This window comes from Protopterus annectens, chromosome 2.part1 (genome assembly GCF_019279795.1).
Source record: "Protopterus annectens isolate FY-2018-M chromosome 2.part1, PAN1.0, whole genome shotgun sequence".
NCBI lineage: Eukaryota > Metazoa > Chordata > Ceratodontiformes > Protopteridae > Protopterus > Protopterus annectens.
The window spans coordinates 34111967-34138778 of record NC_056729.1 but is presented as its reverse complement, the minus strand read 5'-3'; the positions used below and the strand labels follow the sequence as shown (position 1 = coordinate 34138778).

Genomic DNA, 26812 nt, shown 5'->3' with positions numbered 1-26812 from the left:
GTGTGTGTGTGTGTGTGTGTGTGTGTGTGTGTGTGTGTGAATGTCTAGGAATGTGTATTTCTATGCACGGGTGTTAGGGTGTGAATACACAGCACACACACACATGCATTCATTAACAGTCAAGTCCCCTGACACACGATCATACTGATGTAAATAGCCATAGGTTCACATGGACAAACCAACACACACACTCCTGACTCTCGATTCCCTCTCTAACCCCCCACTCCGTGCAACCACCATGCAGACACACACACACATACTCATAACACACACACAGTCATGCAGCCTCGTTCTTGCCCCTACACACACACACACACACACACACACACACACACACACACACACACACACACACACACACACACACACACACACACACACACTCTCACCCAAGTCTTTGCTGAACTTACCTGCACTGCAAGTACTCCCATAGGACTGAATGGGTGGCTACTGTGATTTTACTGCAGTCACTTTTTCCTAATAGAGTAGGCAGGCTAAATCAGGAGCCACAGATGTTTCTAGGGAACAGCATGTGGCTAAATAGCATTATCCAGTCTCCTGGACTGCCACATTAGCTTGTTGCTTCGCCCATGAGACCACTGTAGGTACCAAGGCCTCAGAAATGGTAAGCCTCAGGAGTAGAGCGGTTGCTGAATTTGGCTTAATGAGATGTATGAATATTCTGAGCTAAGTCTTCCACATCATGCTAAACCATTCTGAATAACAGGGCAATTGCCAGACTAATCTGTCTTACAATTTTTGTGGGTGCTTTGATAAGAACAGTGCTCTGCAAATAGTTGCTACCCCATGTAGTATACAGGGCATAAAATAATATCTTTTGCATGGCTACAAGCTGTTTTTGACCTGCTACATGGTAATTAAGCTATGATTACTGATCAGCCTTTGACCTTCTGTGCTGTCTGTTAGAGTACGCAGCCAAAAAGCATCAGACTCTTTTAGTGAGGTCCTTCTTCTTTACCTGTTTTGAAAACTAAATTTTGGAAAGTTAAACAAAGGTAGAGAAGGCACAGTACAAGCATAAAAAAATAACAGTGGAGGTGAGGATGGGAATGGTACAGGTGGAAAGGGAATTGTCAGAAGTTTTCAAAATGGAAACTAGGGCTATTTAGATATTCACATAGAAAGTAGAAGAAGCAGACGTAGACCTTACCAGGCTGAGCAAAGATGAGAGATAGATTATCTAAGACTGGAGAAAGGTTGCGGGACTGAGTGAATACTTTGCTTCATTCTTCACAAATGAAAGCAAGGAGAGGGAACCATGTTGGGAGTACAAAAGACTAGGAACAGCAGTGGCCAGAACCGGGTTTGAAAATGGAAAGGTAGGGAAGAAAGTAGCTACCTTTAGGAAGGGTAGCCTACAACAAATGTGCTAGCATATCCTCATAACAGAGATCTTCAACAGATCAGTGATCAGTGCGGAAGTACCTCATGCTCCTCCCTTCACCCATAATGCACTAGTCCATCCCCAACTCCCCAGATCTCATTTGCTGTCTTGCTGTCATAGTAGCAAGAGCAGAAGATCCAGCCTGTCAAATTGCTTTTCTTCAAAGATAAGTCTTTCTCACTTTTTGGTGAATTTGTTCAATTGCATAGTTAGTAGTAATTTTTTTTCTGCTCCTCCCCTAGCTTTCACTGCCATTAGGGATTTAGAATCTCTCCCTTTTATAGCTTTTTCTAGAGGATTGCCATGTGGTACCCTTGCACAAAGGAGGTGGGCAGCAGTAAAAATTTGGGAATCTACAGACCTATTAGGCTGACAGCCATGGCAAGAAAAGTCATGGAAGGAATCCTGAGGGAAGTCTGGTTGCTTTCTCAGAGGACAGTAGTACCCTGGACAACAACCAACATGGATTCTTCGCTAAAAGGAGCTGTCAGTCAAACCTGATCCAACTCTGTGACTGGGTTTCAGGGTCTTCCTGAACTTCTCCAATATCTCTGACTTAGTCCAGTACAGGGGAATGCTAGGAAAGCTAGAAGAGTTGGGAGTAGGACTAGAACTGGAAACTGGGGACTTGAAAATTTGGTTTAGGACCAAGACTTCGGAAATGGATTGCCCAATAACTGAATAGTAGGGCACAGATAGTTATGGAGAGGGGGGTGATACCAGCAATAAGGAAAGTGCCTAGTGCAGTACTCCACATGTCAATCCTAGATCCAGTACTCTTCGCTGTGTAGAAGTGTGCAGGATCTGTTTCTTCACTGGAGACAAATAAACATACAACAGTGGATGATGTGCAACGGAGTTTAAGGAAGAATTTTAAAAGATAGACCAAGTTGGGTAGAAAGTTGGAGTTGAGAATTAGTGCAGACAGATACAGAAGATACAGATACTACGGTGAGAGGTTGGCGTAATGGTTAAGGTGCTTACCTTAGAAACGCAAGGTGCAGGGTTTGATTCTCACATGGGGTAATTGGCTAGGCTTAAAATGGTCCTTGAGGACAGTTAGTCTAGTACTAATCTATGAATCTAAGAATGCTACACCTGGGCCACAACAACCCTAGTACGAAATATCATCAAGAGGAGAGGAACTGGTGGAAAAAGAGCAAGAAAATGATCTGGAGTTATTGATCATACCTGTACTGGACCAAGAGGAGCAGCGTAAGAAGGTAGTGGTAGCAACAAACAGAATGTTGCGGTATATCATTGGGGTAGAGTCCAGAAGCAATGCGAGACTGCTTCCACATTACTGGTACTTGGCAGGGCCACATCTTGATTACTTTGTGCACACTGATAGACCATACAAGGACAGGGATGTCAGACTGCGGGAAGAACTCCAAAATAAAGTGACCAGAAAGGTATGGGGATGGAGTAGAGAGGATATGAGCAAAGACCAGAAGAGCGGTTTCTCTTCTCAGGAAAGGATTCAGCAGGTATGGCGGGCATGAAATGGGTGCAAAAACAAGAAACGACCAAGGACCAGCACCAAGAACCAGCAGTGCACTATCAACCACAAACGACAGAATTTGACCTAGGTTTCGTCTTTAATCCAGACTTCTTCAGAACAAACATAAAATGAACCACATCCTTCCATTTTATAGTGTACATACTTAATTGCAAAATAAATTTAATTAAACAGTCAATCACTCACACTCCATTTTAAAGCAGCAACACACAAATAATACATACAAAAAACTGTTGGGATTATTACGGAAAAAGAAAAAGGCAAATATAAAAAAACTTATTCAAAAAAACACATTAAAAAACTGACCACATAACACTTGAAATATATAAATATTATTAAAATGTTACAATTTAAAAACAAACCTAAATATTCATGTTAAAAATAAAAAATATATATATATTTATAATATATATATATATATATATATATATATATATATATATATATATATATATGTGTTGTATGTAATATGAAGCTAAAAACCAAAAATGTGCTTCAGCCTTAAAATCGGGGCTATACTAATATGGTCATTAAGACCAGGGTAAACAGTGGCATTCAACCTTAACTGCCATTTAGTTACACACACGTCAAGATGGACATCAAGCACTGAACCCTGCACATCCTTATCAATATTTTGAATGCCACAAAATTTAAATTAATGCCCATTATGAGATTCATTATGTCTATAAAGGGCATTTGTCTTTCTCATATGTCTGATGTCCAAAATGTGTTCATTAATTCTATCCCTAAAAGCCCTACTCGTTTTTCCAACATAAAAGGCTGGACATTGGCAACACTTAGCCAAATAAACTAGATTTTTTGTGAAACAATCAAAATGACCATATAATCTAATGTAAACCCCCCCACCTGCAATTGAGGGTCAGTACACTGAATGTGGTGACACACGCTGCATCTCCCACATTTAAAATTACCAACTCTCCTACTATTAGAAGTTGCTATGGCTTGACTACCCTTTTCTAACATCTGCTTAAAGGATTTCCCTTTTCTAAACACACAGTTGGGAACATTTGGGAATTTTAGTCATGTGAGCTTAAATAATGGGGTAAATAGTATTGGATGTGTGCAAAATGCTTGTAATGTACCCTTAGACGGAAGGATTTTTTCTGACATCTGTTTTATCACCACTTATTCCTTTGATGCCATTAACATTAGGAATATTGTGTTGAGTAATTGGAAACTGTTACGACTTGATAATGTAGTATGGGAGAAGCTTAATGTTCCCAAAATGGAGTGTGAGTGATTGTTTAATTAAATTTATTATGCAATTAAGTACGTACATTATAAAATGGAAGGGTGTGGTTCATTTTATGTTTGTTCTGAAGAAGTCTGGATTAAAGACGAAACCTAGGTCAAATTCTGTTGTTTGTGGTTGATAGTGCACTGCTGGTTCTTGGTGCTGGTCCTTGGTTATTTCTTGTTTTTGTTCTGTTTTTTTTGTCAATATGGAGAGTGATGAAATGGGTGCACCCATTTGTGTAAGAAATACAAGAAGGGATCATCCTGAATAGGAATCAGAGATTGAAGAGTAGACATGAGCATTGGATTGTCAGGATCAACTTCTCTTTGGATTAGTAAAGGTACTTTTTCTTGAAGAGGGCTGTAGATCCATGGAATGGACTACTGGAGTGGATAGCAGGAAAAAGAAGCATGCTTATGCATTCAAGAGGACCCTGAGCAGAGGAGAAATAGTTGGGGAGAATTTAGGGATGGAAGGGAGTTAGAATACCAGGTAATATAGCCACATTTATGCAGATAGTGCACAGATTGAAGAAGGTTATCCCTGAGATTTTTTGTATGTTGTTTTATTATTTATTTGTTTGTTTGTTTGTTTTGTTTTTCACAGATCCCTTTTTCAGCCATACTTTTATTTGTTATTTATTTGATAAACAGTTACCACTTCATTTTACCTACTACCTTGCTGTCTAAAGCTTGCAACACTTTATGGGTGGTATTTTTTATACAGGTTGCATAGTGTGCAAAGCTGTATCAGTGGTCTTATGTAGTACACAAGGGGCCACCATTTCATAAATACCATCATGCTAAGTAGCACAGAACTGTGCTGCAGGACAGTGAGGGTTTTAGGCTCTTTGGACATTTAAATTAAGGCCTCTGTACATTCTGGTGCACCACTTTGCTAGAAGTCTTACATATATTGGCAGTGTTTTTAGACATCCGTACTACACAAAGTCTGTGCAGAGCACTGAACAAACTGCGTACGTTTTGTGCAGTTATTAGCTGCATTGCACCTGTGTGTTCCTACGGGAGCTGCAGATCCAGATAAGTATTGTATGCTTGAGTGTGTATGTGAGAATTTTGTTGTTATATGTGTATGTGTGTGTGTGAATGGGTGTGCTTACAGACTCAGTGTGTACATGAATATCTATGAATTTGGAAGTCTCTGTGTTTGTGTGTTTTAGATGACCACTGCCTGCAAAGTGTGGTGGCAGTAGATGTGTGCATGTCGGTGTCTTTGTGCCTTTGTGTGTGAATGTATACCTCTGTACAGGTGTGTGCACATATGTGTGTATGAGATTCTGTACTTCTGTATCTGTTTTTGTGTACATGCGTTTCCTTGGGGAGGGGAGAGTGTTTGCCTTTGTGTGGTTTTCTATAGAACTGCACCACTTAGTTGCATGATATGCTGAGCAGTTGTTTAGATTGTTCAATTGAGCAATTTGTGGTCATACATATTAGTTAATAAGATCCAGAACTATGTGGATCATGTATTATTATGGATCCCATTATAGTGAAGCAGTACAATTTGATGTAACTGTACAGTGTGAGTCATGCTGCTCTCTCTGAATTCCATACTTTATGCGAGCTTGATTAATTCACAAACTACTGAACACTCACTTCTAGCTTCTAATCTATTAATCCTTGAACTACCGAAGACTGACTTCTAATATATACTCTACTGCAAATGGGAACAAACTGTCCACTAATTCTTTGTCTTTTCTAAAGATCTGTCCATACAAGGCATCCCTTCATAGTCATCTCTAAAAAGTTGGATAACTCATACTTCTACTGGACCTGCAGCCATGCTTCTCAGTGTGATTGCTCAGGAAACGTAACTTTTGTTAGGGAGATTTGCATTTGTTCAAATGTAGGTCCCCAGAAGTATGTTGCACAAGGCAATATCCCCAAAGCATTGACACCTGGAACGTGTTTGCTGAGGTACAAGATACCTCTAATGCAAGCTGTGTTTCACCTTTAAAGGATGTTTTCTTTTTTTTGTGAGGTTTGTGTGACCCATACATAGATATATACATACATATATCTATCTGATATTGTCCTTTCCATTTTTCCTCACTTACGGGTCTAGGATCCGATCCTCAAATCTGACTCAACCTCTTTCTACAAGGCTTTGGATCCAAGCCACATGCTCTTCCCTTCACCCATAATGCACTAGTCCATCCCCAACTCCCCAGATCTCATTTGCTGTCATAGTAGCAAGAACAGAAGATCCAGCCTATCAAATTGCTTTTCTTCAAAGATAAGTTATTCTCACTTTTTGGTGAATTTTTTCAATTACATAGTTAGTAGTATTTTTTTTTTTCTGCTCCTCCCCTAGCTTTCACTGCCATTAGGGACTTAGAATCTCTCCCTTTTATAGCTTTTTCTAGAGGATTGTGTGTGTGTGTGTGTGTGTGTGTGTGTGTGTGTGTGTGTGTGTGTGTGTGTGTGTGTGAAGTTGAAAAGTTTAAAGGTTTAAAAATGTAAAAGTTTAATACTTTATAGCATTTAATAACTTATAGTTAGCTTTAAGTAGATTGCTGTTAAGTACAGTAGTTATTTAAAAAAGGCAGCATATCAGACAAGCCTGAGAAAATGACTGGATTCAAAAAGTGCACTTCTTTTGGGCATAAGATCCCAAACTCTTACACCTACAAGAAGTGTGTATAGTGCTTAGGAGCTGCCCATCTGGACACTCCTTGTGCTGTCTGCAGTACTTTTAATCTGAGAGCTCTCTTGGCTTGATGTAACAAGCTTATACTTGAGATTATTGCCTGCTGGGGCTCAAACTCCCACTAAACCTCCACAGGCAGTCTTGGAGCCTAGGAAGAGACCTCAAAAGTCAACTCCTTCCTCCTTGAAACCATCAGCCAAGTCAAAGAAGGTTTCAGATCCTACAGTCATGGATCCGATAGATATCAGTCCTGCCTGGGATCCCGTACTCCCCACGGATCCAGTGGTTTTGGCCCCAATGACCACCTCTCCAATACATCTTTCCTCTGTCTCGGATCCTAGGTCCTCAGATCCAAAGTCTAGGGGCCGCATTCCAGACATAGTGTCACCGACTCTGCCTTCCAAAATATTTTTGAGACTCCCACCAAACATTCAAAACCACCTTCTTCTATCTCGTCTAGGTCCTCCAGGAGTTACTTGGAATCTGATATGGACAGGATGATGCAGAGATTCCTTAGAGCTCAGCTTTAGATGGGATCATTCCAGCTCTGTTCCCTATTGGATCTGTGATGTCTCCTACTAGAAAAAGATTATCTCCTTCCCAATCCGATGCCCAGTTTCGGAGCCCAAGGATCCTAGATCGCCAGGAGATCCTACATCGGATCTGAGGAAGCATCCACCCTCAGATCTAATGGATACCCTGACCTGTCCTATTTCATTGTCTTCAGATCAGAGCAGGTCTCTGATCCGAGAAGTCTGTGCCAGGTCCAAGAGGCAGGGTTCTGCTCCTACATTTTCGGATTCGTCCCTGCCCCTGGGTGCATCGGCCCTAGACAGCTTGGATCCGGTTCTCACTGGTCAGCACGGATCTGGGGCCACCCACCACTTTCCTTCCTCGGTTGTTTTGGCTCTAAGTGAAGGGAGGGAGCTTTATACAGGTCTGTCAGCTTTCCAGATCATAGGAAGGGCTTTCTCAACTTCTAGGGAACTGTCCTCTCGAGTCTCTGATCCTACCCCACATCTTTCATTGGCTTTGAGCTCTGAGCCCATCATCACTGCTCCTTTGGGTCAGCTGGTTCCAGAAAGCCTCTGCTTACACTCCCCACAGGGATTCCCCACCTCTTCCGACACCTCCCCGGAACACCCCAGGGAGGAGGATCAACAGAAGTGGACGTGCAAGAGGAGACATGTAGACTCCCCCATGGAGTCTCTCACAGAGGATACAAACTTTGATGAAAGTGAAGGATGCCCCAATCACCACCTAATGATGTTTCGTTTGAGACATCATGGAAATTCTTAGGCAAAAAGGTGGTTGGTCTTCCCAGAATCCTTCAACTGAAGAGTCTGTGTTTCTGGAGGCTTTTGGGGATGGCCCATATATGTCTTGGGTGACCCCCCCCCCCTCCGGCAGATAAGCTTATCGATCTTGTATCCTGCCGGGCGTGGAAGGAAATGGACACTATTGGGCCTGCCCCCAAACATCCTGAAAAGTTTCTTTCTCCCCTTGGAGACTTGACTACATTGGAGCAGGGGCATTGCAGTGGATGCCATGGTTGTGGCAGCAGCTACGAAAAAGGAGTTGTGCAACAAAGCTCCGCTGTCCATCCACCAAAAAAGGAGTCCAGAGCAATGGAAAGATTTTAGAAGCTCATCTACACCTCAGCTGTTTTCACACTAAGGTTGTTAAATTACCTGGCACATTTCACCCATTTGCAGAGAGATTTGACCAAGGAACTATCAAACTCTCTAGCTGAGACCATGCTGACGGAGGACCTCAAGAAGGTTTCTCCACAACTGGTTACTCTATCTTCTGTTACTAATTCTTAGATGAGGCTTACTTCCCATGCAGTGGAAGGCACCTCTTGAGCAGCCGGATCAGGCATAGCGGTAAGACGTTATGCCTGGATGAGGTTTCGTGATTTCACAGAACCCTTTAAGATGTATTTTATAAATGCCCCCTTTGATGGCTCCTTCTTGTTTGGGCCATCAGTAAAAGAAATGTTTGCCCACAGCGAGCAGGAATGGAAGACCCTGTCAGCTATTGGAATCAAGTTTTCTTCTCCTCAGCATATGTTCTTCAGGAACCAGTGAGGTAGTAAGAAGACATGGTTCCATAAATCACAGGGATCTTTCCAGGATTTGCAGGGAGATACTTCTTCCAGAGGCAGAGGAGGAGGTTTCAATGGTATACGTGACCCCAGAGGCAGAGAAGGTCCACAGAATAATGGCTTTAGGGATTCCTTTTCTGACAGGCCCAATCAGCACTCCTGAAGCGCTGCCCAACTGTCCATCTCTGGAGGCAGTTGGGAGTCATTTTTCCTTGTACCTGGACAAACATCACAAACAACAACTGTTTGCTAAGCGTACTATACAAAGGTTTTTACATTCCCTTTTCCTTTCCTTCTCCAGGACCAAAGAGGAAACTCACGGACATTCCACCCAGTCAGGGGGAGTATGCAGCTCAAGAAGTGCAAAAGCTGCTTCAAAAAACAGTCATCCATAAGAAACACATTCGACCACCACAACACCAACCCCAGAACACATAGCTCACCACCACATTGTACCCCTCAACCTAAGCCCTTAAGGCAAAACATTTTGCCCAATGTACTAATCATAGGAGACTCAATTGTGAGGCACACTAATGTCCCACTCACAAGGTTGAACAAGGAGAAGGTGACAGTCAGTTGTCTATCAGGTACCAGGATCTGCCACATAACACATGCACTCAGGTCACTCCACAAGTACAAATATGACTCAGTCATTGTCCATGTGGGTGTGAATGACCACAGACATACCTCTGTAGACTACATGAAAAGAGATGTGATGGAACTCTCAGATTATGTGGCCCAGACAGGTATGACCCTAGCCCTGAGCAGTATTCTACCGTCACCCAAAATGATACCACAGTATGATCAGAAAACGATTGACTTCAACAATTGGCTAAGTTTCTGGTGTCATTCTAAGGGGATCCAGTATCTTATCTATCTGCCTGGGATGACATGATCAACAGACCTCGATGCTTTGCCAGAGACGACCTGCATCTGTCACCCCTGAGATTCCAGGTACTGGTGAAGGCTCTGGCCACCCCTATAGTGCCTTTTTTAGGCAGTGTTCCAAAGTCCAAAATTCCGCTGTAACAGCTACAAACAAATGCAATTTGAAGGTCATGCTGCTCAGTGTTAGAAGTATAAATCTCAAGATGCACTCGCTCAAAGCTCTCCTCAAAATGGATAATGTCAATATCTGTGCTGTAACGGAGACCTGGTTTAAAGAGGCAGAAAGCACCCCTGCACTCCCAAGCTGCAACTCATTCCACATCTTTCGGCCCCAGAATATGTCCAGAAGCTCCAAAAGTGGTGGTGTCTCCATATTCTTAAAGGATATGTACACCTCTAGACCGGAAGCCCAGCATAATGCATTTGAGATACTTCAGGTACAACTAACACTGGGTAAGACGGTGATACAAATTCAGAACCCCAAACATGTCCCTAAACTCTCACTCCAAGTTCCTAAGCACCCTGGAATCTCTCAAGGTCCAACCCAGTACTCTCATACTGGGTGACATCAACCACCCTTGGGAAAACTGTTCAAGTACCAATGTACAGGCCCAACGCCTACTGGAATTTATCAATTCCAATGCCCTGGACCAGCTCATTCTGACCCCCACTAGAGGAAGCAACATCCTCGACCTGGTTATCACCAACATGGGAGACCGCGGTTATCACCAACATGGGAGACCGTTGCTCCACACCTATAGTCAATTCCTCCCTGGTTAGATCTGACCACAAACTGATCACCATGGAAATCTCCATCTCACCTACAACCTACATTAAGCTGACCACCCTGAAAAACTTCTCTAAAGCTGACTTTGGGCTCCTAAAAACAGAGGTGGCTAACTTCTCGGCACTCATGTCAATGGAAAATAACTGCATGACTGCCGAATCACACACCAATGCACTGTACGAGCATGTATACAAATGCATGGACCTTGTCATACCAAATAGAACTATGAAGCTCTCCTCCAAAAAAAGGAAGCCAATCTGGTAGTCCCCAGCCATCAATACACTCTACAAAAGAAGGAAGAACCTGTTGCAGAAAAAAATGAAGTCACAAGACTGGAAAACCTCCCTTATCAGTCTCAATAAAAAGATGAGATCCCTTATCAAATCCTCTAAAGCCAGCTATAAAGGCAGAATTGCGGCTGACACCAAATACAACCACAAAGCCTTCTACAGCTATATCAAAACCCTCCAAGGCAATACTCAGATTTGCTCTGAGTTACTGTACAATGGCACCTCCTATACTGAGCCAACAGATATAGCTAACATACTGGCCAACAGATTCAGTCCCAGCTTTACCCCTCTCTCCCCCCAAGGGCCCTATCAAAATACAAGAAGAAAGCCTGGTACCCACCATTTCTGCAGCACAGGTAAAAGCTGCATTGTCCAAAGCCAAGAATACAGCATATCCCTGGCTGCATCCTACATGAGCTACAAAACAAACTGGCACTACATCTGTGTGCCCTGTTCTATCACAGCCTTACCTCAGGCTATGTCCCTAATGAATGGTGCACTGCTACAGTCATCCCGCTTCATATAGGGGGAGCAACTACAGACCCTGGGAACTACTGCCCTATTAGCCTGACGAGTCTGGTATGCAAAGCTATGGAGCGCATTATCAGCATGGACCTGCTCAACAAAGATATAGGCAATCTCCAAACTCTTGACCCCACACAGTTTGGCTTTGTCAAGGGGAGATCCTGCCTGCTGAACCTGGTTGACTTCTTCGAGGCAGTCACCAAGGCTGTGGATGAGGGTAAGGCAGTGCATACAGCCTAGCTTGACCTGGCCAAAGCCTTTGATACCATTCCCTACTCAGGTATCATTGATAAACTCACCAAACTAGGCATCAATCCTTACATCATTAGGTGGGTTGCAAACTGGCTCACAGACAGGACCCACAGACTGAAAGTTGTGGATTCCAAGTCGGACTGTTGACCAGTCACGAGTGGAGTCCCACAGGGCTCGGTCCTGGGCCCTCTCTTGTTTGCCATCTATTTCTCAGAAGTCAAGGCCAACACAGAAGGACTCTGGCTGACCAAGTTCACTGATGACTGCAAGCAAGGAGTCATTATCAACTCTCCAAATGGTGCAGACATCCTACAAAAGGGCCTCTCTGAGTCCAATGACTGGTGTCGGAACCATGACCTGAAGCTTAATGCCAAAAAATGCGTTATCATATCCTTTGCAAAAAACTCAGTTCCCACAAATTACCACACTGATGGGAGCCCACTGAACACTATAGGGGCCATAAGAGATCTGGGCACTCAGGTCGACAGCCACCTCACCTTCGACCACCACATTGCCACTGTGGTCAGAAAGTCATTTCACATGGCACATCTTATAACCAGAGGTTTTGCATCCAGGAAGAAAGAAGTCATCATCCCTCTTTACTCATCCCTCATTAGACCAGCCATCGAATATAACATCCCATCTGGCATGTACCTGACCAGACACCTACAGCATCTGGAGAACCACAAAAGTACCTCACAAAAAGGATCCTAGGCCTTAAACACATGTCTTACATGGGCAAACTCAAGAAACTTCAGCTGTTCTCAGTCTCTTATTGTCTACTTAGAGGTGATCTCTGCTTGACTTACAAAGCCATGTCCGACCCAGCCCTACTTGAAATGCTACATCTAAAGAAATCCCAATACCCCCGCCCCACACGCTCCAGATATCACAACCTCATTACCACAATTAACAGAACATGCTGGAGGGGCAGGTTCATCTCCAAAGACTGCCCATACTCTGTAATAAGTTTCCCATTCATGTCAAGCAAAGCACCTTGCTGGTCCTCTTTAAGAGAAATCTTGACGAGTGGATGGGTAACAAAGTTCACCCCAGGGATCACACCAGTTGCCCTACTGGATAGGGGCACTGTGAACTAACATCGGGTGGCATGGTGCCTGGCCAATTTTTTTGGGCTAGGCTTGTAAAGGCTCCAGGGCCATTAACCTAGTACACACCTACGAATGTGTCTTATTTTACACAAGGAACTACTTGCAATTGGCCATATCATGCTTTATTAGTTATGCAGCCTTACACTTTCAAAACCACTGTGCTGCTGGTGTTGAGGGCTGCTGTACAGTTTCAGTGATTTTAAAAATTCTCCCAGTTATTATGTTTTATGTACAGAAGTAACATTTCATTAGAAATATGACTGCAAACAACTTTTGTGAAAATAGAACATACTTGCTTTGTTTTTGCTCCAGTATTTCTTCTTTCAACTGGAAAACTATGGTCAGGATTTGAAATAACATTCTCCTGGATAGGTGCCTTCTCGTATAAATTCATTCCTTCTGCTCTAGTGTCCTTTCTTTCTTTAGAAAAAGTAGGCTCAGGATTTGAAGTAACAGTCTCTTGCACAGGTGCCTTCAAGTATGAATTCATGCCACCATTTTCTACATGGGATGATCCTTCAGACATGGAAGCTTGTTGAAAAACAGATGAAAATCTTGAGGATGGCTCAGATGCATGTAGAACTGTATCTGGAACATGAGCTGCAGCAGCTGTAAAAGATGTCTGTGTGCTACTGTTATTGACTTTCAGTACAGCTGGAGAAAAAGCCACAGAAAGAGAACTAACAGGCAAGTTTGGTGATGTAGTGCTACTTCCAATCAAATTACTATGACATGACTGGGAAGGTGCTAGAGTGGTGGTGGGATTCTCTGTTGGAACTGAAGCAGATGGTACATGTGACTGAGAAGGTATTAGAGTTGTAGTGGGATTCTCTGTTGGAACTGAAGCAGATGGTACATGTGACTGAGAAGGTATTAGAGTTGTAGTGGGATTCTCTGTTGGAACTGAAGCAGATGGTACATGTGACTGAGAAGGTCCGACAGTTGTGGTGGGATTCTCTGTTGGAACTGAAGCAGATGGTATATCTGACTGAGAAGGTACAATTACAGTGGGATTCTCTGTTAGTACTGAAGCAGATGGCAGAAGCTGTGAATTAGATTCATTATTCTGAGGCAGCCTTGGGGAGTCCAGGCATACAGGATTAATGGGCATGTTGTCTTGGGGATGCCTGGAGGCTGAGGGCATACACTGCAGAGAAATGTAGCTGGGTGGAGGGCTAGGCTGAAGTTCTGAGGATTGTAAAGCACTGGGAGGGAGATGTGATACAGGATAGGATGCAGCAACTGAAGGAGGGGGTGCAGCATAAGGAGGATGAGCAGAAGGAACAAGATGATGTGAACTGTTAGAAGAAACAGAATTCAGACTTGGTTGGACATGTGATGAACATCTTGGAGAAGCTGAAAAAAAAAGCATAATAAAAATAATAAATGTACGTACATATATGATTCAAAAACATTATTTAACCTTTTTAAATGTTTACATTTTCACATACATCATTCTACCAGAGAAGATCAACACAAAGGCGCTACATAGGCTGTTTTGAGTAACTTGCTCATTTTACTCAGGCTGAATGCAGATTTTTTTCTTTTGTCAAGGGGTCATGAAGATACTTCAGTGTTCTGAAGTCACAAAACTGCTAATAAAAGAAAATCAAGACGTCCTTTAATAATAAATGTTCTATTTGCATGTGGTTTTCTCTATTGATCTTCACACAACTACACAGGGGCGGCTCGTGGCACCGGACTGCCGGTCTGCAGCCCCCTCAGTTGTTTTGGTCACCGTCTTTTAATTTAATGTATAAAAAAGAAATCTTTTTTTGTAGTTTAATTCGAGTCCGCGACTGAAAGTATCTTATCTTGCGACTGGAAAGTATGCGCATGCGCATTGCGCATCTTACCCGCGGTTGTAAGCAGATTTTTTTTTTTTGTTTGTTTTCATTGCAGCCCGGCGGAGCAGTTAAGGCATCATTGTGATGCCCAGAAGTCTATGCGGCAGCGGTTCCAAACCGCATAGACTTGGAAGGGGCTCGGACTGCGACGTCCACAGGCACGTCAGTCATGACGTGCCTGCTGGGCTAAAGCCTAAATGCTGCTGATTGGTTGTCGCTCTCTTCCCGGGCTTTATTGCTGGGAAGAGAGCGAGAATCAGTCAGTTCAGTTTGGCTTAGCTTAGGAATCGAGGTTCAACTTTAATTTTGTGATCATCATTGTATTTTTTTTTTATTTCCATTTTCGGAATCGTTTTTTTTTTGTGGATTTATCGTTTACTTTGGGCAGCGGAAGAAGAGCAGAAGAAAGAAGAAGGAAGAAGAAGAAGAAGAAAGAAGAAGAAGAAAGTACAGAGTGAAGGACGGGTGCAGAATAGATGTAAGTATGTTAATTGTTAACTCTTCTACAACTGATGTACATAAACCATGCAAAAAAATCAGCTATTTTATGCACATTGTAAACAGTTAAAACATGCTGGCTACAGGCAGTTACATCTGCTTTCTCAGTAGGGATTATAAAGGATGCCTTCATATCTGGTCTAGACTTTGCTGGAGAGATGCTGAGTATCAGAATGGATTTTTTTCAAATTTATTTTTATTTTAATGTGTAAACAGTGTAAATGGTTTATTAATATGTTTTAGTATTTTAGAATGGGGACTGTTCTAACAGGCAGATTTTTTTTTTGAGGGAGGTGGTTTCCTACTCATTCTATACTACTTTCTGTATTTTATTATATTTTTTCTGTATGTTTTGGTATATTCATTATTGTGGTGTTTATACGTTTTGTTGTATAATTTTGGATTTATATGGCTAGTATTTCTAATGTTCTGTAGTGCTGTGCTTGCAGTTACTTTAGTTCTTCTAGTGCAGGACTTGGTTAATTATTGTAAATTGATTCAGCGGGGGAGGATAAAAGGTAGAATTTTAATGAACCCTTTGATTCAGCAAGGCTTAACAAGGTAGGGAAGCCTTAGCTCACCCCCCCCCCCCACACACATTATAATAAGCCTTTATAATTCAGAGACTGCCCTTCTGTTGATGTTTCTCTTTTACTGGGGGCTTCAATCAAGAGTTCAGTCTTTTAGGTAGCGCTGCATGATAATGTGGCAGTTTGAAGGGTGGCTAATGCTAATTAGCTATGTGTTCTCCCCTGGAAAAGTTTATGGCTTCCGACTTGTTTGGCTGAGAGATTCAGAAATTGCTTTTTTGAATAAAATTTTACTGCAGGAGGAAAAAGTGACTGCTGTAAAAACATCATGGCTAGCTCACTCCTATGGGAGTACTCTTGATGCAGGTAAATTCATTCAAAATGTGGGGGTTGGGGGTGTACTGGTACATGTGTGTGTGTGTGTGTGTATGTGTCTCTGTAGAGGCATGAATGAAGCTGCATGAATGTGTGTGTGTGTGTGTGTGTGTAGTAAATGCTTGTTTATTGATGGGTAGATATGGATGTGTTTGTAAGAATGTGTGTGTAGGGGGTGCCTTTGCAGATATGATGCCTGTGCCACTAGGACAAAGTACTAGTGCAGATAGGTCTGACAGTGCTAATGTGTCATTCAGAGACATGCTAATGACTTTATTTTTCTCATAGTGGCCATAGCTACTTCTGAATTACTTTTTCTCACCATTGTGCTAGCTGACCAACTTGCACTGGGCAATTATGACTGATGACCCTGTTTCTGAATCCTAGGAAAAGTCTTTCTGATCTGGGTATACTGGTGTTAGCCAAAATACATTGCACTCTAGGTCACGTGCATTTTTTATCATATTCTTTTATCTGTGTCCATTGATCTACATATATTAGACTCTGAAAATGATCACTATGTTCACAGCAGGAAATATATATATTAGATGATGGAAGAGCTGGTATCTGTCCTAAACATGTTGAGCACACACCTCTCAACTGGCCAGAATGTTGCAGAATAGCCCAGATTTTGACCTGTCCATTGTAAAATTTTTGATTTTCTGGTAAATCAGTGAGTACTGCAAACAGTCAATGCCAGGCATTTGAATTTCATACGTCTTATTTTGAACATGCATATTTGATGCAAAGCCTGTTGTTCTATTAACCTTTTAAGTGCTTTAGAGAAATATTTAAAACTGTCCCTAATTTTGGCCTTTTGTTCCACCACTATTTTTGCCTTTGCCTAGAGTTCTTGTGCAAAGAAGTTGACAGTTATGGTTAAACATTTACTCTGAGGAACTCAAGCCATGTGTAATGCCAGTACATATATCACATATTTTCAAGATATACTTGCCCTACAGAAATTACATTGAATGGTAGCACTCAGAGATTTGTTAGGATTACCCAAGAAGAGAAATTCTGCAAATCAGCTTGCTAGCAACAAGTGACCAAATGGTTTTCATCTGTTAAAAGATAGCGCAAGTCAGCAATTTTTTTTTTAACTTGCATTCACCTCTGTTTATAGTAAATTACTAGATTATACTACATCAAGGGTATTCTATGTGCCTTTGCCCACATAACCCCTTATTGTATAGTATACTATGTCAGGAGGTATTGAGAGCATTTTGAAAATATCACTGATATGGGATGTTAGAACTACATAATTCCTGTGACTGAAATGTAACCTTTAAAGTAAAACTCCAATGATTAAAGTATATTATTTCATGTAAATAAGTATGTGAAGCATTGATCCCATTGCACCATAGCCACCCCGTCTTGTTGGCCACACCCCGTCTTGTTGGCCACACCCATCCAGCTGTCTCCTGCAGCCCCCCTATGATTTGAAGTCACCAGCCACCACTGCAACTACACACCTTTTCATTTCTAGGGCAGACATATTAGCACTTTTTAAAAATTCCACTCATCGCAGAGCCCATCACACTGCCACAAACGAAAAACAATATTTTATTTAGTCTGAATCAGTAAAACCCTTTAGGCACAATTCAATGATTTCAAGGTGCCCTAGAAGTTGCAATATGTAAAGCATTCACTGCTCATTACCTCAGCCATCGGTTTAACTGCAGCTGAAGTTCATAAGGCATCTCAGAACCACTGAGCAATTCTAATTCATCTGATCTGGTCTGAGATGACATTTCCATTTTCTCTTATTCCTGGCACCAGGAAGACAAATACTGCCTGCAAACAAGATCATAACTTTGGGTGGTACTTACGTATTATCGCAACCAGATTTCCGATGGTACCTAATTGGTAGAGTTTTGAAGAGACCATATCACTTAATCTAGCAAGGGGTGTATACAGTCTGAACTGCTACTTTGTGGGACTGTCTTTCACAGAGGAAGACGAATAATAGAAAAATTCCTGTTGCCTGGTAGCATCCTTTCCCCGACCAGTACTGATGCTTTGCACTTGTCCTTAGAAGTCCTGAAAGTCAGGAAATTCCCAACAAGAGAAGCAGTCAGGAACATGGCTTGTTAAGAGAAACTGACTTCCTTACTTGTAAAACAGCATCTGCAGGAATGTCATCAGTTGTCATCTACCCGTGTTACACTGCGGTGTGTCAGAAAAGTTAAAAATATAGCTGTCTTTGCGGAGGGTCATACACAGCAGTCCCTGAGTCAATTTTACCCTCCAGTGATTTGTACTCTCTGTGTATGACACAGCAGTTGTTAAATTTGCTTTCCTGTCTGTAGAAAGCTGTCCAACCCCTTTTGGGTACCCTTTTGTACCCATACAACCCCATGTTTTGCAAAGAGTCACGATCGGTAATGTGTACTGCAGGATTTGTACAGCGCCAGTGGCTCCATGAAGTTCACAACATAGACGAGGGGCCCCACTGGGGGAGAACAAACTTTACCCATTTCACCAGTACCTGCTTAATACCCGCCATTACAAAGTATGACTAAAGTCTTCACAGAGCCCATTTTGGGTTAAGCAGCATGTGTCCGCAGAAACATGATGAATTACTGCACTTTGGAAATCTGGTTGCGATAATACGCAAGAATCCTTTGGGCTATATCTTACATCACAAAACAGTACAGACATATTAAAAGCATGCTTTGGTAATACTGAAATCAGGGTAGTTTGAACTAACTTCTCTATAATATGCAAAACACACACACACACACACACACACACACACACACACACGAATACTCATACACTCTCTCAAACTATTTGCAAATCCAACCAGTTAAAAAGAAGAATCCGTTTAGAAGACTGTGTTAGGAAAGGTCAGCATTACTGAAACATTCCTCTGACTACTGCAAATTAATCTTCAACTTTAAAATTTATTTTATGATTTATTCTACTCGGAGCAGTACTGTCACTACTGTGGAATTGTGACTGTTTCAAGAAGTGTCAACCTGCTCTCAATTCTGATTCTCACTGCTTGAAAAAGATACATGTTAAGTAAACATCAGCAAGATTGTACCTCATGAGTTTGAAGAAGCAGAGATGCTGTGTATCCAGGTCTATATTATAACAACGAACGATCAAATGATCGAACGTTGTTATATCGAACTCAAAAGTTCGAATTCACAACACATCAAACTACCAGAACAGCGATTTCATTCCCAGGGGAAAAAAAAATCGATGTTCCCAAAAAAAAAAAAAAAAAAAAAAAAAAAAAAAAAAACACATTCAAACATTACATAAAGTGGGGGGCTTATTCCCCCATGCCCCCACACACCCCTTTTTAAATATACCAACTCCGAGATCGCACTACAGTGCCTAAAACGCCAAAGTGACGGAAGCGGCCAAGTGACTTCTTTCCCAGGGAAAGAATTCACTTATATGCCGCTTCGTCATTTTGCGTTTTCGACATTTGAAGTTCGACCAACCCGCATTTGACAACATGCATCTTCGGTCTTCTGAAAGGAACCCGTGTATCCATGCAACATCAGACAGGAAGGTGGAGTATTTTCCTACAAGTAGTCTTGAACCGCATTCCAGTTTAGAAATGTCAGTCAAACACTCATTTACTTAATATCCAAAATTTAATCTCAGAAAACCTTTAACAGTTTTCATAATGGCACCTCCTATATACTGACCGACAGATTCAGTGCCAACTTTACCCCCCCCCCCCAAAGGACCAATCACAATACCAGTAGATTGCCAGGCACCCAGTATTACTGCTGCAGCTTTCTCCCTACCGAATGGTGCACTGCTATAGTCATCCCTCTCCACAAAGGAGGAGTGACTACAGACCCCGGGAACTATCGCCCCATTAGCCTGACAAGTCTGATATGCAAAGCTATGGAACGCATCATCATGGACCTAATAAACAAGGATATAGGGAATCTCCAAACTCTGGATCCCACACAGTTTAGTTTTGTGAAGGGTAGATCATGCCTGCTCAACCTGGTTGACTTCTTTGAGTCAATCACCAGAGCTGTGGATGAAGGCAAGGTGGTTCATACAGCCTACCTTGATCTGGCCAAGGCCTTTGATACAATTCCCCACTCATAGAAAAACTCACTAAGCTAGGCATCAACCCATACATCACTAAGTGGGTTGCAAATTGGCTCACAGATCGCACCTACAGTGTAAAGGTAGCTGACTCCAAGTCAGACTTCCGACCAGTCACGAGTGGAGTCCCACAGGGCTCGGTCCTGGGTCTTCTCCTGTTTGGTATCTACTTCTCTGAAGTCCAGGCCAACACGAATGGACTCTGGCTGACAAAGTTCGCAGACGATTACAAGTTTGGAGCCATAATTAACTCCCCAAGTGAAGTTGACATCCTACAGAAAGGCCTCACTGAGACCAACGACTGGTGTCAGAACCATGGCCTTAAGCTCAATGCCAAAAAATGTGTCGTCATCCCCTTTGGGAAAAACCCATTTCCCATTAATTACCACATTAATTACCACATCGATGATAGTCCACCGAACACAGAATGCATCATAAGAGATCTGGGAACACAAGTTGACAGCAACCCCTCTTTTCACCACCACATTGTCACTGTGGTCAGAAAGTCCTTTTATGTGGCACATCTCATTACTAAGGGTTTTGCATTCAGGAAGAAAGAGGTCATTGTCTCCCTCTACTCTTCCCTCATTAGGCAAATCATCGATTACAATGCCCCATTTGTCATGTACCTCACTAGACACCTGCAACAACAGCAAAAGTACCTCACAAAGATGATCCTAGGCCTTAAACACTTGTCCTATATGGACAGACTCAAAAAACTCCCAACTATTCTCTGTCTCATATCGCCTACTTAGAGGCAATGTCTGACCCAGCTCTGTTAGAAATGCTACATCTAAAGAAATCCCAATCCCTCCACACTGCACGCTCCAAAGATCTCAACCTTATTACCACAATCAACAGAACAAGCTGGAGGGACAGGTTCATAACCCAGAGGCTGCCCATGCTATGGAATAGACTTCCCATACATGTCAAGTTCATAGGTTCATACTAGGCTATCTGCCCTAGGGCATTTATAAGCCTAGCCAGAGTGTGTTTGGCTTTCGCCACCCATTTTAAATTAATTTTGCTATGCCCTTTTTCAAGGTTAGTATACTGTGCCTCTGTCTAACAGTGACACAGAAGTGATACCCGGGGTAAACCTACGATCTCCCATCCACTCATCAAGATGCCTCTTGAAGAGAGTCAATGAGGGATTCTGCCTAACCTGGACTGGGATTTTATTCCAGAGTGAAGGGAGCCTCTGGGTTATGAATCTGTCCCTCCAGCACGTCCTATTTATTTCAATGCTGAGGTTCAAGTCTCTCGAGCGCGTAGCTCGATGGGATTTGGATTTTCTGAGGTGCAGCATGTCCATTAATTCCGGGTTGGACATGGCTTTATACATCAGGCACAGATCGCCTCTGAGCAGGCGGTATGCCACTGAGTAGAGCTGGAGTTTTTTTTAACCGGGCAGCATATGGCATCTGTTTGAGCCCTTTGATCCTCTTGGTGAGGTACTTTTGGGGTCTTTCCAGTTGCTGCAGGTGTCTGGTAAGGTACATCCCAAAAGGGGCATTGTACACAATTAAGGGCCTGATGAGGGATGAGTAAAGAGGCACGATGACCTCCCCTGATCTAGATGTGAATTCCTTCATGATTAGGTGGGCTATATAAAATGTTTTTCTAACCACTTTGGCCACGTGGTTGTCAAATGAGAGATTGCTATCAACTTGGGTCCCCAGGTCCCTAATTACTTCTTCTGTACTTAATGGATTACCGCCTATGTGGTAATTTGTGGGCACTTTGTTTTTGCCAAAGGGGATGACTATACACTTTTTGGCGTTTAGCTTGAGGCCATGGCTCTGGCACCAGTTGTCTGCTTCTATGAGGCCCTTTTGGAGGATGCTTGTGTCGGCTGGAGAGTCGATTATGGTGCCCAGTTTGCAGTCATCTGCGAACTTGGTCAGCCACAGTCCTTCCGTGTTGGCCTGTACCTCCGAGAAATATATACCGAACAAGAGAGGTCCCAGGACTGAGCCTTGTGGGACGCCACGTGTAACTGGTTTGGAGTCTGACATGGCTCCAGCAATTCTAACCATGTGGGTGCTGTCCTTGAGCCAGTTTGCAACCCATCTAGTGACATAGGGGTTTATATTTAAGCTGGTGAGCTTATCTATAATGCCCGAGTGGGGTATTGTATCGAAGGCTTTTGCGAGGTCCAGGTAGGCTGTGTGGACCACCTTCCCCTCGTCAATGGCCGTAGTGACTGTTTCAAAGAAATCGACCAGGTTTAAGAGGCAGGATCTGCCCTTAACAAAGCCGAACTGGGTAGGATCCAGTGTCTGTAGGTCCCCGATATCTTTATTTATGAGGTCCAGGATGATCCTTTCCATAGCTTTGCAGACCAAGCTAGTCAGGCTTATGGGGTGATAGTTTCCAGGATCTGTTGATGCACCACCTTTGTGGAGAGGGACCACTGTTGCTGTACGCCACTCTTTGGGCACATATCCTGTAGTAAGGCTGAGATTGAACAGTAGTTTTATGTTTGGGTTTAGCTCTTCTTGGAGTTCATGTAGGACGCAGCCCGGGACACCGTCTGGTCTCACTGATGCTGTGTTTTTTGCTTTGGAGAGGGTGGCTCTTACCTGAGCATCTGAGATGTCAGGGGGGCAGCACTCTGCTGGGATAGATATTTGCCCTTTTGGTGGGGAAGGGGGGGGGGAGAAGTTTGTGCTGAACCTGTCACCTAGGATGTTGGCAATGTCTGTGGTTTCGGTGTATTTTTTGTCATTTTGGACTATTTCTGAGCATATCTGGGAATTCCCACCCAGGTTCCTAACATAACTAAAGAAAGCCTTGTGATTATCCTTAGTGTCCTGTGCAATTTTTCTCTCGAAGCTGGCCTTAGACGATTTTATGAGTGCCTGTAGTTTTTTGCTAATATTGATCAGAGATGCCTTCCCTTTTTGGGATTTTGCTCTATCATGTAGTAGCGTCCTCCTTCTATTGTATAGTTTGTTTATGGCTGGGGTCCACCAGACAGGATGTCTGCCTTTGGAGGATTGGGTCTTGGTTTTATTTGGGATTGCATGACCCATGCATTCCTGAAGGTGTTCATAGAATGCGTTTATAAAGGATTCTGCGGTCTGGGACGCATTTTCCATAGGCCCGGGGGCTTTGAAGGATTCCACCTCGGTTTTGAGGAGTGTGAAATTTGCTTTAGAGAAGTTTTTCACTGTGGTTTTCTGGGCAGGGGGTGGGGTCGGGATGTGAATATCCAGTGAGATTAGTTTATGGTCTGATCTTACCAGTGTGGGATACACTTCTGGTCTGGAGCATAGAGTCCCCATGTTGGTGATGATCAGGTCCAGTATGTTTTCCCCTCTTGTGGGAGTGGTAACAATTTGTTCCATAGCATTTGAGTTTATAAATTCTAGGAACCTTTGGGCTAGGGTGTTGGAGCTAGAGTAATGCTCCCAGTCCATGTTTGGGTAGTTGAAGTCGCCCAATATAATGGTGTTTGGAGAGACCTTCATATTTCCAGTGTTCTCAGGAAGGCCGAGTGGGGTTCCTGGGTTTGGAAGGGTGGTCTGTAGCAGGCTATAAACTGGAAGGCAGTTTTACCCACTGTTAGTTGCACATGGATAGTCTCTGATGCTTCGTGCTGTGCCACCAACCTGGCGGTGTGGGTATCTTTGACGAATACTGATACTCCCCCTCCTTTTGTGGTTCGGTCCAAGTTTTGGGGCCGAAAAGCATGGTATGAGGTATAACCTGGTAGTGCTGGGGTGCTCTCAGGAGCCTTGAACCAGGTTTCTGTTACTGAACAGATATTGATGTTCTCCATGCTAAGGAGAGTTTCGAGTGCGTGCATCTTGAGGTTTAGACTTCTGGCGTTGAGTAGCATTACTCTTAGTTTCTTATCCCTTGTGATACCTATGGAGGTGGGTTTGTCTTTTCAGCCTTGCCTAAAAAAGGCACTATGGGGGTAGCAAGTGCCTTTGCCAATATCCGAAAGCCCAGGGGTGACAGGTGCAAGCCATCCCTAGCGAAGCATCGTGGCTTGTCGAGCATGTCATCCCAGGCTGACAGGCATTAGATCCCCTTTGAATGACACCAATACTTAAGCCAATTGTTGAAATTGATCATCTTGTCTTCATATTGTGGCATCATTCTTGGTGAGGGTAAGATGCTACTCAAGGTCAGGGTCATACCGGCCTGGGCTACATGCTCAGAGAGCTCCTCTATGTCTCTTTTCATATAGTCCAGGAAGGTACGTCTCAGGTCATTCACACCAGCATGGACAATGACTGAGTCATATTTGTACTTGGCTTGGAGTGACCTAAGTGCTTGTGTTATGTGGCGGATCCTAGCGCCCGGCAGGCAGCTCACCGTGACCTTCTCCTTGTTCAGCCTGGTGAGCGGGACATCAGTGTGCCTGACGATAGAGTCACCTATTACAAGTGTATCAGGTGTGTTGTTTAGCCTTAAGGGCTGTGACTGTTTGGCACACTGGCTTTGTGAGCTATGTGTTGCACGTGTTTTGTTTTGGGGTAGCGGTTGCTTGGGTGTCTGCTTTGGAGGTCTCTGCTGCTTAGGCAGATTTTTATTTAGAGCCTCCGAGTATGTTTTTGTGTGTTTATGTGTTTGGTTTGCTGTCGTGGTAGGTCTATGTGAGACTGGAATTGTAGTGAGTGTGGTTTCCTTCTCCTCCTGACTGGTTACGCCAGTACTGAGTTGAGAGAGCTTAGCCTCCAGTTTGGCTATATAGTTGCATCTCTCACATGTGTTGGAATTTGTTGGGAGGAGGAGAGGGTTGTCTGTGTACATGAGGCAGTTGTAACATTGCCTCAAGATTCCCAGATTCACCAGCTGGACCAGAGAGGAGATTGACAACTGACCTTTGGACATGCTAGAATAGTATTGGGAATTCCTTTACAATTGAAAAAAGGGCCAATGGGGAACAAGGTACTCAAGGGGAGTTTGTGAGGGTATAGTGCTATTAATTTTTTAGTGCTGACTTATATAATTGCTTTAGTGAGCAAGCGCAAGGTAACTTAAATGCAATGTGTTACAGGTAACTTAAATGCAAAAACGACAAACAGTAACTTTCTTTCAGGTTGAAACAAGGAAATAAGTACAGTAAGCAATGCAGATATCACTAGGGATCCACAGAAGCGCTGAAAAGCCGCGTTTTAGGTGAAATTAGCGTTTCAGGGAAATAACAAGCAAACAAACAACAAGCATACAAACAAAGCTAGATTCAGCAGGCCTGGATCTAGTCTATGCTACAGCAAACAAGGTGTACCAATTTCAGTAAGAAACAATTCAAATATGCAGGCACTATAAGCCTTTAACCAGAAATTCCCATCTCAGAAGGGCAGAGTCCAGCCTCTCCTCCCACAAGAGTGCAGACCACGAACCTTCTTAATGTAAAATAACTGGCCTGAAGCCCAAGTGCTTAAACCAGAACTAATACACTTTTAGAATAACAGACACTGAGCCCTCAATCAGCAGTTCCCAACTTAGAAGGATGTAAGCTACCTGTCCTGCTACCACAGTGAAGGCCACAAACCTTCCTAATGTAAAACAACTGGTCTGAAGCCCAAGTGCTTAATCCAAAAGACTTGGAATGATAGCTACACTTTAATCAAGTTACTACCAAGCAGTAATAAATACAATTGAATACTTTAAAGAATGCCTGGATTAGTGCTCAAGTTATACAAACAAAGCTAGATTCGGCAGGCCTGGATCTAGTCTATGCTACAGCAAACAAGGTGTACCAATTTCAGTAAGAAGCAGTTCAAATATGCAGGCACTATAAGCCTTTAACCAGAAATTCCCAGCTCAGAAGGGCAGAGTCCAGCCTCTCCTCCCACAAGAGTGCAGACCACGAACCCTCTTAATGTAAAATAACTGGCCTGAAGCCCAAGTGCTTAAACCAGAATTAATACACTTTTAGAATAACAGACATTGAGCCCTCAATCAGCAGTTCCCAACTTAGAAGGATGTAAGCTACCTGTTCTGCCACTACAGTGCAGACCACAAACCTTCTTAATGTAAAACAACTGGTCTGAAGCCCAAGTGCTTAAACTAAAAGGCTTAGAATGAGTTACACCAAGCAGTAATAAATACAATTGAGTACTTTTAAGATGATGCAAAAGAAAAATAAAGTGGGAAGAAACACAAATACAGTAAAAGCAGATAAAATTGTTTTTTTTTTCACAACTGAACTTCTTAGGTAACAGAAGGTTGAAACCTGAGACAGCTTTTAAGAAAGAAATCTCAAAAGAACCAATGAGGTGCTTAGTCTAAGCTGTAGTCCAGGTGACCTCAGTCAGCCAGTGACCTCAAACAATTCTTTCTCACTGAAATGCCTGATGGCTTTGGCTAAACCAAGATGTCCCTGAATATGTGCTCAGACACACAGCCTCCACAAACACTAGGCCCAAATACAAGCCTGAATATGGAAATGCTACAAATATCCCCACTACTTAGAACAAACTGCAGAAATGTTTCTCACAGCTGAAAAGCAGCAGTGAGCCTTTAAATGAAAGTTTTAAACAGCTAAATGAGCCTCTAGAAAAAAGAGTTTAACTGCAACAAGTTATCAGAAACAAACAACCCAACAGATGCTTAATAAAAGTGGACAATTTCCAGTTAATACCTCACACACAGTGAAACTAGCTAGAAAAATACACAGTACACAAAGTGCTATAA

The 26812-nt window shown here is 42.8% G+C and overlaps 1 protein-coding gene across 2 annotated transcripts in view; it reads right to left on the bottom strand.

Annotated features, from left to right (window-relative positions):
* LOC122793953 (zonadhesin-like) overlaps positions 1–26812 on the bottom strand; it is a 243153-nt gene that overhangs the window by 13355 nt on the left and 202986 nt on the right. The window contains exons 2-3 of one of the 2 annotated variants that reach the window (XM_044061999.1): positions 13735–14169; positions 13106–13671 (exon numbers count right to left, since the gene is read on the bottom strand). In XM_044061999.1, the coding sequence (XP_043917934.1) occupies positions 13106–13671; positions 13735–14169 (1001 nt within the window). Of the gene's footprint in view, positions 1–13105; positions 14170–26812 lie in introns of both variants that reach the window. The other variant, XM_044061998.1, reaches the window with a different exon arrangement.